The sequence below is a fragment of the Ambystoma mexicanum genome, chromosome 13 (genome assembly GCF_040938575.1).
Source record: "Ambystoma mexicanum isolate Mex_15411 chromosome 13, UKY_AmexF1_1, whole genome shotgun sequence".
Classification (NCBI taxonomy): domain Eukaryota; kingdom Metazoa; phylum Chordata; class Amphibia; order Caudata; family Ambystomatidae; genus Ambystoma; species Ambystoma mexicanum.
This window is the reverse complement of record NC_090938.1, coordinates 493,101,906-493,116,471: the sequence shown is the minus strand read 5'-3', so window position 1 is coordinate 493,116,471 and position 14,566 is coordinate 493,101,906. Positions and strand designations below refer to the sequence as shown.

The 14,566-nt window shown below is 43.5% G+C and overlaps 1 protein-coding gene across 1 annotated transcript in view; it reads left to right on the top strand.

The window, feature by feature from the left end:
• METTL2A (methyltransferase 2A, tRNA N3-cytidine) overlaps nucleotides 1–14,566 on the top strand; it is a 224,811-nt gene that overhangs the window by 66,160 nt on the left and 144,085 nt on the right. The window contains exon 3 of the mRNA XM_069634153.1: nucleotides 3,385–3,770. Within this exon, the coding sequence (XP_069490254.1) occupies nucleotides 3,385–3,770 (386 nt within the window). The remainder of the gene's footprint in view (nucleotides 1–3,384; nucleotides 3,771–14,566) is intronic.

Genomic DNA, 14,566 nt, shown 5'->3' with positions numbered 1-14,566 from the left:
AAGGACAGCTTTTCAGTTAGTGACATCCTGACACAGACAACTCCTTAGCTTTAATTTCTAGGTAGGGAAGTTCCTCTTTAGAATAGGCTAGAGAGGTGTTTTTCCAACCCATTTTTGTTTAATAAAAATGTCTTTACTTCAGTATACAATAACCTTGAGTCCATCTTTAATTTCTGAGCCTTCACAGTCTGCTTACATCTGCAGCAATCCATTACATACACACATCTTTATCTCCATGCCAACATCGGAAGTTGATGGCCCTCATTACGAGGTTGGAGGTAGCCTTGCCGGTAAAACCGGCAAGGCTACCTCCAAACTCGCATCCGGGTCCGGCACCCACGAATGGGCAATTACCGGGCTATTCCGGCCCAGCCGGACTCGGTAATTGCCCTTTCGCGGGTGCCGGGCCTGATACATCCCCATTCTCATGTGAGCCCCATAGGGCTCAATGGGAATGGGGACGCCGGATGCACTGGCACCGTTTACAGCGGTGCCGGTGCATCCAGCGAGTTATGCTCGCAGGTGCCGCACAGCCCGCCTGGTCAGACCTGGCGGGCTGAGCGAGACCCGCGAGCACAACTCGTACTATGGTGGTACGATAGCAACAGTGCTGGTAGCTTACCGGCACCATTGTTACCGTACCGCCATAGTTGTAATAAGGCCTGATGTATTTTTTTATGTCCCACTAAAAGTCGTTTTGCAACTTTTATTTGTATTGCTCTATTTTCAGAAGTGTTTGCATAGCAGCAAAACTGACGAGTCTCTTATTGCTTGTTTGATTTCCTGTTCAAACAAGTGTGCTTTATCTCTGCTGATGGCTTTGGCAGAAAACCTATTATCTGATTGTTGGATTGAGCTTGCATGCACTTTTTTTATTTTTTTATCCCGGGACAAGAACAGGAGCTACATTCAGGTGTCTTCAGAGCTTCTATAGATCAATTGAAAGGTTTTGCTTTTGTATTAGATCCCATCTAAACGTTTAAGTAGATGCTCAAGTCTAGATAGATACTTCTTGAACAACAGAAAACCTCTTACATGTTACAAGCTTTAGATTGCCATTGGCATTATCTGTGAAGTTCATTCTTCAGTGCAAGGGAATTAAACATCTTTTGTAGAAGAGCGTACCTAAAAGGTCAATTGCGTTTGATATCAAGCAGGGAAGATTGCATTAACTGGTAACATCTATTGGTTTTCCCAGAGGAGAGGGCAGAATTCTGGATTGTAGAACCCTCTTTGCCAAACCATCCAACCTGCCCCTGACTGACTCCCCTCGTCAATAACTGAGGGGGGGAGGGGAGTACAATGCTGATACCCAAGCTGGGGTAGTTTGGTATAATATTTTCATCAGAACTGTGTCTCGACCCGTGGTTCCAGACCTGCGTATGTTTAGTTAAGGCGTAGGGTTCGCCCCAATTCTGTCATTGGTTCTTTGCTGCTGTCTAAACTGGTTTCAGCAAGTTAATCCCCATAGGGGATTCTGACACCTAAGCAGACAAAACCGACACTTGCCCAATTTATTCAGCAACAGCTGCGGAAGCAATGGTCTTGATTTTTTGCAAGCCACATCTTCTCCCTTAATCTCGGGCAATGGGACTTTAAGGATCACAGCCAGACAAGCGCGACGCCCATCTTTGCCAGTGCAGTCCTCAGATGGTGTAAAATAGGAAGTTTGCATACCCGATGTCGCACAATGATAACTCTTATTATAGCGCCCATGCCCAGAAATATTTGGAACTTTAAACTGAGAGGCTTTTATTCAGCAGCCATTGTCCATATCCAGCACTGATTACATTGCTTGAATCCCAGGCAGAAGTAAAACCAAACAAACAATTGGGCATTGTATGGACTGGGTACTGTTCGTTTTACCCATGATCGGGTTTGCATGGTGGTAGGAGAAGCCAGCTTTCCCTGGGACCAAAGAGCACAACATGCGTTCAGTAAATGCTTTGAGCACATGTTGACTACACAATCAAATGCACTTGGCTTGGATGGGTAGCTGTGCACCCGAGCATTCAATACCGTTGTGTTTTGTTTCTGAAAATAGGAGACAGATTGCACGCTTCTACAGGATTGCTAACCACCCATCCAAGGGCCTGATTCACAGAAGCGTTTTATAATGGCGCAGTCCCATAGGGATTCACTCTGTGAATCAGGCCCTAAGCATTTTACACATGCACGTTTCATTGCTTTGAAACACAATTAGGGCGTTCATGTGCATTGTTACCAGTGTCCTGTCCTAAAGGTCCATCTAGTGAAGGGAGTTGCCATATTGCGCGACAATGACTTATAACCCTATGCCATGAGGATCACCCTCCATTTACCCATACTAAAACCTAGGAGCAAAACGTGCACTTGCCATTGGTTAGTGATAATGGACTCTAAGAAAGGGTGTGCTGTGCGAATATGTACAATTGAGGTGGTGAGGTAATTTTTATGGCTGGCTAGTAGCTTGCACATTTAATATTTACCGCTGTTAACTCTTACTCCTGCAAACATGCATCACACAAACCAACTTTGCCATGCACACACAACATCTATAACATCTCCCACAAACACACACTGGCACCAAACATCAGAACGCCACACCTCTTCCAATTAATGGCATCATTTCAACACAGCTAATGAACACAAGACATCCCGTATGGTTCAAGCCACCTGCATGCCCTCCAACCCATACCACCTATTAACAAACCCGCACACAGTGACCGTTTTTTCCAAACTGAAACTACCAACACCACAGCAAAAGCCCTTATGCACTTTTCATCTCCTTTCAATTACAAATTCACCCATTCTCTTGTTTTCAGATCCATCCGAGTACTTGGGGACCATGCAAATGGCAGCAGTGGACGGTATAAATCACTGTAACGTAACCTATCGCCAATTTGAAACTACTGGAATGCTATAATTCTTTGTCAATCTGTGGGTACCATCATAAAGGGCTCATGTCATTACATAACTCCTGCCAAACTCTGTTTATATCCAGTACAGTTCCATATTGTGGCACTGCAAAACCAGAAACCAGCTGACAAGAAGTAGGATGAGCTCATCCCTGATGTTTGGCCTATGTTTTCACCTCCATTCTAACCACCCATGAGTGTTGAGGGAATAGAATAAGAATGCAATAGCTTGGAACATTCAGGGGAGGGAGCCTGACGCAGCCAATGCTCAAACTGCCTACTATTTGTGTTGAGACCATGCACCCACAACATGTGTTCCAGTGTAACCGTACTGCATCATCTTCCAGCCAGAGATCCAAGGCTAGTTTATCTGATGGTGGTAATCCACTGCAGTCCACAAGTTCTGCCATCTCGGTCCCTTTGCGACGTAGCTCATTGACCCGTTTGATGCTTAACCCTTTGACCTATTTTCTTGTCTCTTTCACAGATGAATATGAGGTTGGTGCTCATGGATTCTGGAATACATTTTATTCCGTCCACGAAAATCGCTTTTTCAAGGACCGACATTGGCTTTTCACAGAATTTCCTGAGCTGGCACCAAACCAAGTGAAGCATCGAGTGGAGAACTCTTCATCCAGTGAGCTGCCTTTTGAAGGGACTTTGATTCAAACCCCTGGGTGCAACAAGCAGGGAATCTGTGCCGAAGCACAGGTGCTGAGCACCACGGCGGCTGCTGTGCAGCCAATGTCCTGCAATACTTCACCACACAGTCCTGAACCTGGTGCTGACCAGACTCCTTCTAGTGCTTTTCGAGACCTGAAACTAAATGATGTGGATTTTCCAGGCTCCTCCGCTTCATATCGTATATTAGAGGTAACCTTTGCAATTTTCAATTTTTGTTTTTTGCCTTTATGAAAACCAGAAGCAGAAATGTTGACCTGTTTTCTTTGAGCAATCATTCATTTAGCAAAAATAACCAAGTCCTCCTGCATATCCCTTAACTCGCACAATGCAAGACCTGCAGTACCATGATGCGCTAATACCAGGGGTCAAGTCCTAAAAATTAAAGTTGGGGGACTCAACAAACACAATGGGATGTGACGTTGCCAGAAATTAGCATATCAAGGTGAAATATGCGCATTTTTATTAAATTGGCTTTTCATAACCGCCCAAATTGAACAGGACGAATGGCATTTGCCTTTCATAAAATCAACACACGCACAAAACCAAGACAGGATATTTTCTTCTAATAGTTTTTTTGAAAACGTTAAAAGGTGTGCATGTTTTAAACTCCAAGAACCACTACAAATGTTTTCCCTGGGACTTGCAGTACCGAAATGGGATATTTCACCTTTAGTTGTTTGTTATTTTTGATCGGTTATATAGTGCAGTGGTGAAATGTCCGGCTCCAAACCTGGACTGCAGTCAAGGTCTGCTTTAATTCATGAATTCAAAGAGTACATCCAATGTTTCTCTTTTAGCTGTGGGGGACTGAGTCCCCCCTCTGAATAAAGTGAGGGGGGCTCTGTCCCCCGCGTGTACCCTCGACTTGATCCCTGGCTAATACCATGGGTCATAAAGCAAATGCTCTGAAAGTGGCCCATGAAGAGTTTCAATCTACTAAAGGGCCACTGTGATTCTCAATTGTGAATCTGTGTTCACATTCGTGAGTTAAAGGGGATATAAATCAGGCAGACCTGCTTTCTTGCACCGTGTGAGAAAAAGTATTACTAGTTTACAACTGCTCATAATAGGGCCATTTCTGAACAGGTAGTAACCATTCGCAAAGTGAAAGTACGCATGGCAGACCACTTCAACTTTACAGACTGTTGGCAGTGCCATTGGGTGGTATTGTCCCAAAATCTCAAATAAAAAAAAAGTATGATATATTTGATCGAATTTCAGCTCTACAAAGATTTCGTACAGCTGAAAATGTCAGTCAGATCTACCATACACTTTTGTAGTGAACAAAGGTTGCGGGAGTGTCCCCTCGCTGCCCCTAGCACCCTTGTTCGCCACAGTGGTACCAGGGGTTGCACGGATGTCCCCGCTTTCTGTAGAATAAAGTTGTACAAATAAAAGAGGACCCTACGGTGCTGGTTGCCATCCACGTAAGTGAAGGGAACCGGCATCACAGGGAGAAGGGAGGTCGAGGGGGGAGTCAGCGGCACACAATGAGGTGTGTCAAACCAACAGGCAAGTAGGGTGGCGTGTGGGGGATCAGGTTAGGCGGCTGTGCCTGAAATCATGCATGATTTTACTGCAGCGCGCATTTCGAATTAATCATTTTTGAATTTGAAACTGTGCACTGCAGTAACCTCGCATAGCTAGATCCCCATTGGGTAACGAGCAGCAGCACCCTGCGAGACTCGTGCCGGCAGTATGCAGGACATTGTTCCCTGTTTCTTATAGAGCACAGGGATCGAAATGCAGCCACCCTGCAAAAGCTGAAACTAACAGAATACTACTGTCGAGCCCGTACCTCTGCTGTGCTTTCTCTGCTGCACACAATGACGCACACACAAGCAGCCTTGAAGGCAGCCTGTGTTCACCTCATTGTGTAGAGCCCCTTGGAATTGGTACTTGCTCTGTTGGTAAAATAACATACTTAGTCACAGCAATTCCCAAACACTGCGCTCCGACTGGGGCAGTAATTACATTTTGTCCTTCATTGGGTCCTTAATTTTGTCTGACAAAGTCAGAAACCTGTTTTTGCTCTAGGTTTTACATGACTACCACATGACTATAGGTCCTTGATGTGATGGAAAGCTCTGTGTATGCCATGCTATCCTTATCACTCTCCAGCGGGACTGAAGGTGTGATGACACAGATGAATGTCATTATTATCTTCTTCCCGACCCCGCCCCAATGTGCGAGACGTTACAAACTGGGACAGCTTTGGCACCCCATGAACCTAGGGGTGGTAGATAATGAGTTTAAACTGAGCTCCATGAAACAATATGCTTAACCAAAGTGAATGTACATGCAATCTGCCATAAAGGATTAGTTTGATTGTGCAACACAAGTAAGGACTAAAAGTAGTAGTTGAGTGCACAACTAGTGTGAGGTATAAATAGTGCAACGCAGTATAAAGGGACAGGAGGTTTCTGTGAACCAAGAAAGGGACCACTACACCGATAGGGCAGTTGGGTCGTAGGTAGATGATGAATACATGGGCTGGAACACCATCGAATGGCAGACATACAAGATGAAGAAACGCAGATATAGGTCAGCAATATGGACACAGCCATTTTCCTAACGCAGAGACTGCAGCAGGTCTCGGAATCAGCAAGACCGCAGAACTCAAGATGCTGAATTTTCAAAAACAAATGTATTCTAGAAACCCGGGCAGAGCCCAGACAGTAGCTCACAGTCCAAGCCAAGGTCAGGAACAAGGAAGTGGGTAATGGATGAATAGGAACGCAGGCACAAGATAACGGTTCCCAGGACAAGAAGCGGTAGACTCCCAAGTTAATGTAATAAGAGCACAAACCAACTATTGATGTCCAGGTGCACAAGATCAGTAAGCCAAAAGACTTTTTGAAAAATAACCGACTAGCAACCCAAGTGACCACAAAGAACACAACATGCACGTTAGAATAAGCTAAAACCTTAATAAATAGGAAATCCACTCTCCAACACGGTACCCTAACGTGATCCATACATGAAGAACACTTGCTGTTCATTACAAGTCAAACACAGATAAGACAACCACAGTACAAACACACACACACCGACACTAGGTGGCACACAAGACTGAGTACAAAGGAAAGGAAAGGCTTCATCGCTTCGGGATGACTACGATTATTCTTTAATTTTAATTTTCTTCCCCCACTTATCTCACTCATATCTCAAAGCCTCATCAGTGTCTCCAAGGTTGGTAAGTGTTAGGGAGATTTGTCAGTTGTATGCTGAATCCCCTCTCCTAGTGAGCTCCCCAGCACTTTTTGCTGGACGTCTGAACCTTTTTCGTGCTCTCCTGAAAGAGGGGAGCCCTTTTCCCCTAATTCATTCTTACTTACTCTAACGATGGGAACTTTGTTCTTTATGTTTTACCTTATTCCACGGAGTCTTGCTTTCCTCCATTTCTCTTAAAGACCTATGTGTTTCACTTTTGCAGTATACAGCACCCGATGTGCAGTGTTGATTGGAACCCTTTGGATTCTCCTTTTCTATTCTTTCATTTTCCCTAAGAACTACTGTTCTTAATGAAAGAGGGATACTTTGCATCCTTCCTAAAACTTTAATTTATGAGAGATTAGCACACGCCACCCTATGTGGAGTGCTAAGGGGATACCTAGGTATCCCCCTTCTCTCTGCTCCTGTGACTTTTTGGTCACCGTGACAATCCTAAAGATATGGCTGGTGGCAGTGGATGTGTTCTACCAACTTTTGTGCTATTTTCTACCACAAACTGTATTCACATCCTCGGTTATGCACAAAACCGTCACCTATCTTCTAACATTGTAGCTCCTTTCTTTTCTTGTGTGGTTGTCCTTTGTTAGCCCTTCTTCTACCATTCTGGACGGAGGAGGTTCAGGGTCTGAAATTGATATTTAATGAGCAGGGGCTACCGCAGGGGAACCAGGAGCTACCAGAGATGCTCTTTTTAACTGTGTCCATTTTGTATGAACCATTGTGTTTAAATGTGTATTAGATGTGTTCTAATTCTTCTTTTATTAACATTCTCAAATACTCAGTTAATGTCATATGTACATGTTTGGAAGGCACCAGTTGACCCAAGGAGCCAAAAGTAGCTTCTGGTAGCTGTTGGTTTCAAGCTAACCAGGCTCTACTATGCTAGAAGCAGGAGCTAAATAGCTCCCAGCTCCCCTCAATTTAGAACCCTGGCGGTCTGTGTGCAAGTTTTACCTTTGGTGGTAACCCTTTGTGTCCCCGGCTAGGCTCCAGTGTGTCTGTGAGGAACGGATGCAGGGGAGGAGTTTGACACTCCCCTGTCGTTTGTCTGCTGATCTACTGCAGGGAGAGATTGCAGAGGAGTGATTGGGGAAATCCTAATAAAAGGTGAGATTCCTCCGAAGGCATGTCGACCACTGGGACAGAAGATCCCAAACTGAAGACGTCCAGAGACGCCTGCAGACCCTTCCAGTAACCCTGAAGCTGTCCTGACCCTGTTTTCTTATCAGCAGAGTAGCTCTGAAGAGGATAACTCCTTTCCTTTGGCTGGTGGGATCAACCAGCCCCAAGACAAACTGCAGATCGAGCCATCCCCCAGGTGCTGTGACCTTCCAGGGCTGTAAACGGCAAATAGCAGGGGACCTCTGACGCATTTGCAGTGCAATGTCTTTGAGTGAGAAATCCTCCCAGAACTTTGGCGAGCTCCAGTTGGACCTCCAGAGGCACAATCCAAGTCCCCTCACCAGAGTGCAGGACTGCAGAATCGAGGAAGATCGACCAGGCAGTAACCGTTCATTGTTGGATCTGATAAAAAGGTGCCAAAACTGCAGACCGACGTAGGAGACCGAAGAAATCCTTGCAGAGGGTCCATTCTCATGACTGCTGCTGTGACATCCCATTCAGAGTGCTTACTTTCATCACCAGACTGAGGAACCAGGAGACTGAGTCTGTCGCTGCTGCGTAGGGAAGAATCCAGGTGTGTTCATCAACCACCATAACGTACTGTGAGGCTCAAGGTAGAAGTTGCCTCAAGCCGAATAGTCACTCCAGTGTGACTGAAGTGCGTTACAAGGTGTTTGGGTATCCACCCATACCGCTGTTAAGACTGGGCCAGCGTGGGCTCTTTTAGGGAGTCCTTTGCAGGGTCCTTATAAATTGTCATCTTACTAAAGTATTTTGTTTAAGTGACTGAAATATCATGAGGAACTTTGCCTTTTCTGCTGCTGCATAAGACATTTGCTTCCATCCTACAGTGACTCTGATGAACTCTTGAATAGTTAGGGATTGGCCTATGTGAGAAACCTGAGGGCGTCCTCACATTTGCTTCCCTTAGCACCAGGGAGGGGCCATCATGGTTAGATACCAACTGGGCGTACCCAAGCAAGGGAGAATAACTTGAGTAGAGGATCCTTGGGGATTGGGTGTCGGGTGCTTTTATGCGAGACATGATGGTCCCCATTTCACTTTTCCCATGAAGATGTTTTGCAAGACTTCATGGGCTGTTATTAAATCTCATCCCCATGTAAAAGCCCGAAAGCACCATTATGCTAATGGCACGAGGAAGAGAGCCTTTGAGGCATGCCATTACAGCAATCGGGCCCTTTTCACTAATAGGCCTGGCTATGAAAAAAAGGGACTTACACCTGCAGCCTGTTAATCAAAAGCAGGTGTATAAAAACTGTGAAGCTAGACGAGAAGCAGAGAGGAGACGAAGAGGGGTGTTGCTGCTGCGAGCCGGTCTTTAAGTTGGTAAGCACTGAGACACTGGGGGACGGCAAAGGGAGGTGGTCCTGGAGGTGGTCCTGGTCGGTGTAGCGTGGGAGCAGGAGATGTTGGGATCAAGATCAAGCAGACAGAAGGCAATGAGTTAGAGGGCCGTCCTTTCACCCAGAGCCGAGAAATGCTCATTCTCGGGAGGATAGTTCAGGGGCAACGCGCTAGCCATGGAAGCAAGATAACCCAGAGCAACATAGGTTCGATCCATGGGTCCGCACTTAGAAACTTCTGGGTGTTAAGCACGTTCTAAATGACCTATTATAAATAACCTATTGTTATTTTCCCATGGGGCTGTGAGGGCGCCGGAGTGTCTGAGGAGTAGAAGGACCACTCCAGAGACATTCAATGAAGTTCGGGGCAAACGCTGCATGTAGAAAGTCTCTAAAGGTGAGTCGAAAAGGCTGAGAAAACCTGTTGGCGTTTTTTTTTAATTTTTTTAATTTTTATTTTTTTTTACCACAAGCCCATTGAAAGAACTTCTATTCTTAGTGTTAAAGCACGTCTACATTGTAACAGAGCGGTTGAACCCGAGAACACCTACCAAAGGCTCTGTATATTCTAAACTATCGCTTTTGTGAACTAATTGTCGCAGGCTGAACTGGTCGCTTACCTTGACAGATGCAAGGAACATTACCCGAAGAATTCACTTGTTAAAGAATACATTTTGTAGAAATCTTTATTGCATATGGTTATAAAGTGAAGTAAGCAACTTCACGCTGAATTGAATAAAAGTAAACCAATTAGAATTATTGAGTACTAAAATTAATGAAACAAGCATAAGAACCTTTTATTTTTATACCGAACCGATTTAAACACACACAGTGAATGAAAGGAGCACAGTTGTGTTTAAGCAACAACGTTATATCCATTGAATACTAAGCTGAAGGAAGGAAGCATAGTTGTGTTTTGAATGCCGAGTTGAAAGACAGACGCAAAGTGGTGTGTATTAAATATCGAAATGCAAAGCAGCATTTTTGGAATAACGAATTAAATGCATTATTGCCTAGTTATTTAATAAACACTGAATTAGAAGAAATAAGCCAAAAGATATACGTGAAATAATCGACTGAATGGAATAAGCAGAACTTAATTGAAGTGAAAGGAAAGCGCAACGTTATTGCGCTGTAGCACAATTAACTACAAGCTAATGCAAAGTTAAGGCGAATGAAAGATCTTGGGTAGAAAGTTGAAGTCAAGATTGAGAAACCATTGTTATGTGAAAATCAAGGAACTGCATTTGAGAACAACTTATTTGATTGAATATTGAACTACTTAAGGAAATCTGGAAGTTCCCGTTTGCATGACCTTTAGTGGGTGGACCGCATGGTCTGACCCTGTGCCAAGACCAGAGAACCCCTGTAAACCAACAAGGAATTTTACTGTGGTGAAAGATAGAGAGCAAAGAGTGGTGAGCATCAGACTGGGGGAAGGGAACCCTGAGTTATACATATTTGGGGAAAATCGAGTTGAAAAGCCAAGCAAGTTGGACATAGTGACACAGACCTTCCTTACTTTTCTTTAGGTAGGGAAATCCCACCTTAACTTAGGGCAAGATAGGCCTTATTCCATCATGACATTTTCTTTAATACATTTTGTTCAACTATAAATCTTTTGTGTGTCTCATTCCATGATGTCAATCTTACAACTGCTATAGCATTAGGAAACTTGAAAAGTGTTACTCAGAAGTAAATCACTGCTATTAGTGTTCGATAACCCTCCTTTTCCTTCCTACAGACTTTGTCTGAGTGACTTATGTAAATTAATTATGGCATTTAGGTAGTGTCTTAAGGGGCTCCAAATATCCTTTGGTCTGCAGGAAGCCACTATTCCTTTTATGTAGTTTTCTTCGCAGTCCTGTACAAATATTAGGTACTTGAGCCACTCTTGTGGAGTAGGGGTGGTTTTGGCCTTCCATGCCTTAAGTATGTTCCTCTTGGCCACCGCATTGGCTATTGCGAAAAATCTACGGGATTTGATTGAGGTTTTGCCTATATCTCCCAGCAGGTATTTCAGTGGGGTAGCAGGGATATGCGTGTTCAGAATGTCACTTACGGTCCTGGCTACTTTTTCCCAGAAATCTTTAATTGGTGGGCACTCCAATACATATGTATGGAGTTAGCGGCGGGAGCATTACACTTTGGGCAGGACTCTTGTTTTGAAGTGTCGAATTTGGCCACTTTTCTAGGTGTTATATGCAAGTGATTCAATATTTTAAATTGGATTAGTCTGAAATTGGAGCTTATAGCGATAGATTTAGTATATTGACATACTTGGTCCATTGTGGGTCTTCTATACTAATACCTAGATCTCGTTCCCACTTCTCCTAAATTCTATTCTTGGATGGGGTGTGTGCTTGTACTGCTCTGTATAGTGTGGCTATCCCTCCTTGAAAGCCCTCTTGTGACATGATAGTGGGCAGGAACTGGTGTGAGGTCGGCTCTGCTGGGAATGAGGGCTATTTCTTTTTAAGTGCTGCTTTCACCCGATGGTATTGTAGCGCAGTGGTAAGGCCTGCTCCTACCTTTGCCTGTATGACCTCTAGCGATGCAAACTTCCCGTCTGGGTAGAGGTCTCCCAGTTTAATTTTGCTGTCCGGGTCCCATTTCTTTTTTTGTAGTGTCGTATCAAGCGTGGGTATAAGGTCTGGGTAGTGCCACAGGGGGGCCTGAGGCAAGTAGGGGTCTGTGCATCCCACTCTCAAGTGCGTCACCACGAGTGCAGTCCTTTATCGTTGTGCTGGCCACTCCGTGGCTGTATTCTCCCTGCATGATATGGAGACCTCTGCACAAGCCGTGTTGATGTAGGGGGAGGGGCGGGACGGCATGCTTCCCGGCTTTTTCACCTCTCGGCTGTGTCGTTCGAGCTTCGCTCGTCTGGTATTTTCTCTGGGTTTTCATCCACGAGGAGGGACAACAGTTGGAGTTTCAGAATCCCGGTGTCCTCCGCCACTTTATTCTGCTCTGCGACCCTTGTAATGTCGCACCAACTCGCAGGATTTTGTGTAACAGGATATGCTTGTAAGCGCAGCTCTGTGACTAGGTTTTAGATGGCGTCCAACAGCGCCCAGGGCCATATACATGTAAGGAATAAAAAAGGAGACCTCAATAGACACCCATCTGACCACCAAAAATAGGTCAGTTATTTAAAAAGAAGAAATTGAAAAAGCTAAACAGTTAAGAAAACCCTAAAAAAAAAATAACTACAGCATCATCAATTATCATATTTACTATGATGTATTTCACTTTTCATACAACTTGCTGTAATGTCTATCTAATTATTCTTAACTTTCAATAAAAATCAATTAACTAAAAAAAGGAAAACCCTAAAAAGGACCTAGAGAATTCCACAAAATTATGTTTTGCTATGCATTCAGCATAATGTACACCACCCTGCCTGAGTTTAGCACTGGGGCACTATACTTTTCTGGTGCAGCAACAAAACCTATGTTTTCAGTTTTCATTCACTCCATGAATGTTTTTTCATAACCTTTTATTATGTTTTTGCTGCAATAGAAAAGTATACGTATGCAGAGGACTCCTCAGGAGTGGGTTTGGTTTATTTTTTAAAAAAAACATTTGATTAATCATGGCATGTTTGTTCCAAAGACATCAATGATGTGCGTAACCCTGAGAAGGAATGATCCAAGCTGATTTCATGAACATTGTTGCTATTTTTCTCTTTACTTTTTAAAAACATTGAGCCTTAAGTTGCATACTTAATAGCTGTTTGATGTAAATACATGGTCTTCATAAAGAAATATATGTTATGTTTGACATAAATAAATAAACAAAAGCATACTCTGTACTGGTCCTCATGGAACACTAGAGGTTGCATATCCTTTTTGGGCCAGCCCCTTTCTATGATTATGTCCTCTGATGCCTCCATATTGCAGGAAACATGGATAACTGAACATTTTAATATTGATGGTTAGAATGCGGTGTAATCCTTCAATACGCTCTCATAGAGGGCGTCCTAGTGGAGTTTTTGGCCATTGGACTGAAAGTTAGATATACCCTAGTGCCCTTTATAGCAGATATTCAATCTCCATGTGTATTATCGTTTTTTTTTCCCAAGCTCATATCAATGAAAGAATATTGATCATTAATGTTTATGATCCGCCGGGTGGCTCTGCTATGAAGCAAATCCAACGCTCAATTGAAAAGATACTTTTAATTTGGTATGATAGGCATCCATGTTTTGATTGCTTTAATGTACATGATTTGCACTTGCTTGAGTTTGAAAACTTGTTGAGTGAAATGTATGCTTCCTCAAAAGCACCTCTACTCTGTACGAAACACCGTGGTTGGAAAAAGTTTCTTGCAAGCCATGCTCTTGATTGCCTTGCTGATAAAAATGTTGTTTTCCTGAATTGAACTATACCTGGACTAATGTGCAATCTAAATCTTATATAGACTGTGATCACGGATTCATTAATGTTGACTTGTGATTTGGTGAAAATTTTGTATAATAGATTAAGTGACCATCCAGCCCTTACTTGGACTTCTACTACAGGGAAATCCTGCTTCAGGCCCTGTATGGCTGCTGTAGCCACTGTAAATCAACAAGGTAATCGAATCATATGGTTAGGGAAAGTCAACAAGAGATATATCAAAGTGATTTCTGCAATCCAGAATTTGCTGGAAGGATGGTTAGCATCTCATAGTTGGGACATTGAACATATGATCACAAATTTAGCTGGTCGTAGATGTATTAAGAATTTTTCTACTATGGGCAAACTGGCAAAGGCCATCTTGCCAACTTTGATCCTCAGATTTTGCAAAGAAAATGGACTTATCGTGGATAGAGGGCTATTATCAGAAGACATCCACACTGATCTCCAAAAGAGAGAAAAAGCGTAGTTAACGTTGATAGCTACACAATATAAGAACTAGTTGTCTTATCATAGGCATTCCCTAACCGAATCAAATTGGCAATTGGCAATTGCTGTATGGAATGCTGAAGAATAATGACTACATGAAATGTTGTTAGGGAATACCAGACTGGTTCTGCACCACTGGACCTGAATGCAGTATCTGACGGCCAATGGGAAGCATATATAAATCAGTTATCCTTTTATTCAAATATGGAACAGTCGGTTGATGTAAGATATCATTTCCAGGTCAAGTTCTTCGGTGAAGGATTTGGAGTTGATGCTATCGTATACATTATTAATAAGCTAAAATCCTCCCGAGCCCCTGCACCAGATGGCACAGCAAACATTATAATGAAAGCCAACCCTGAATTCTAGGGAAAAA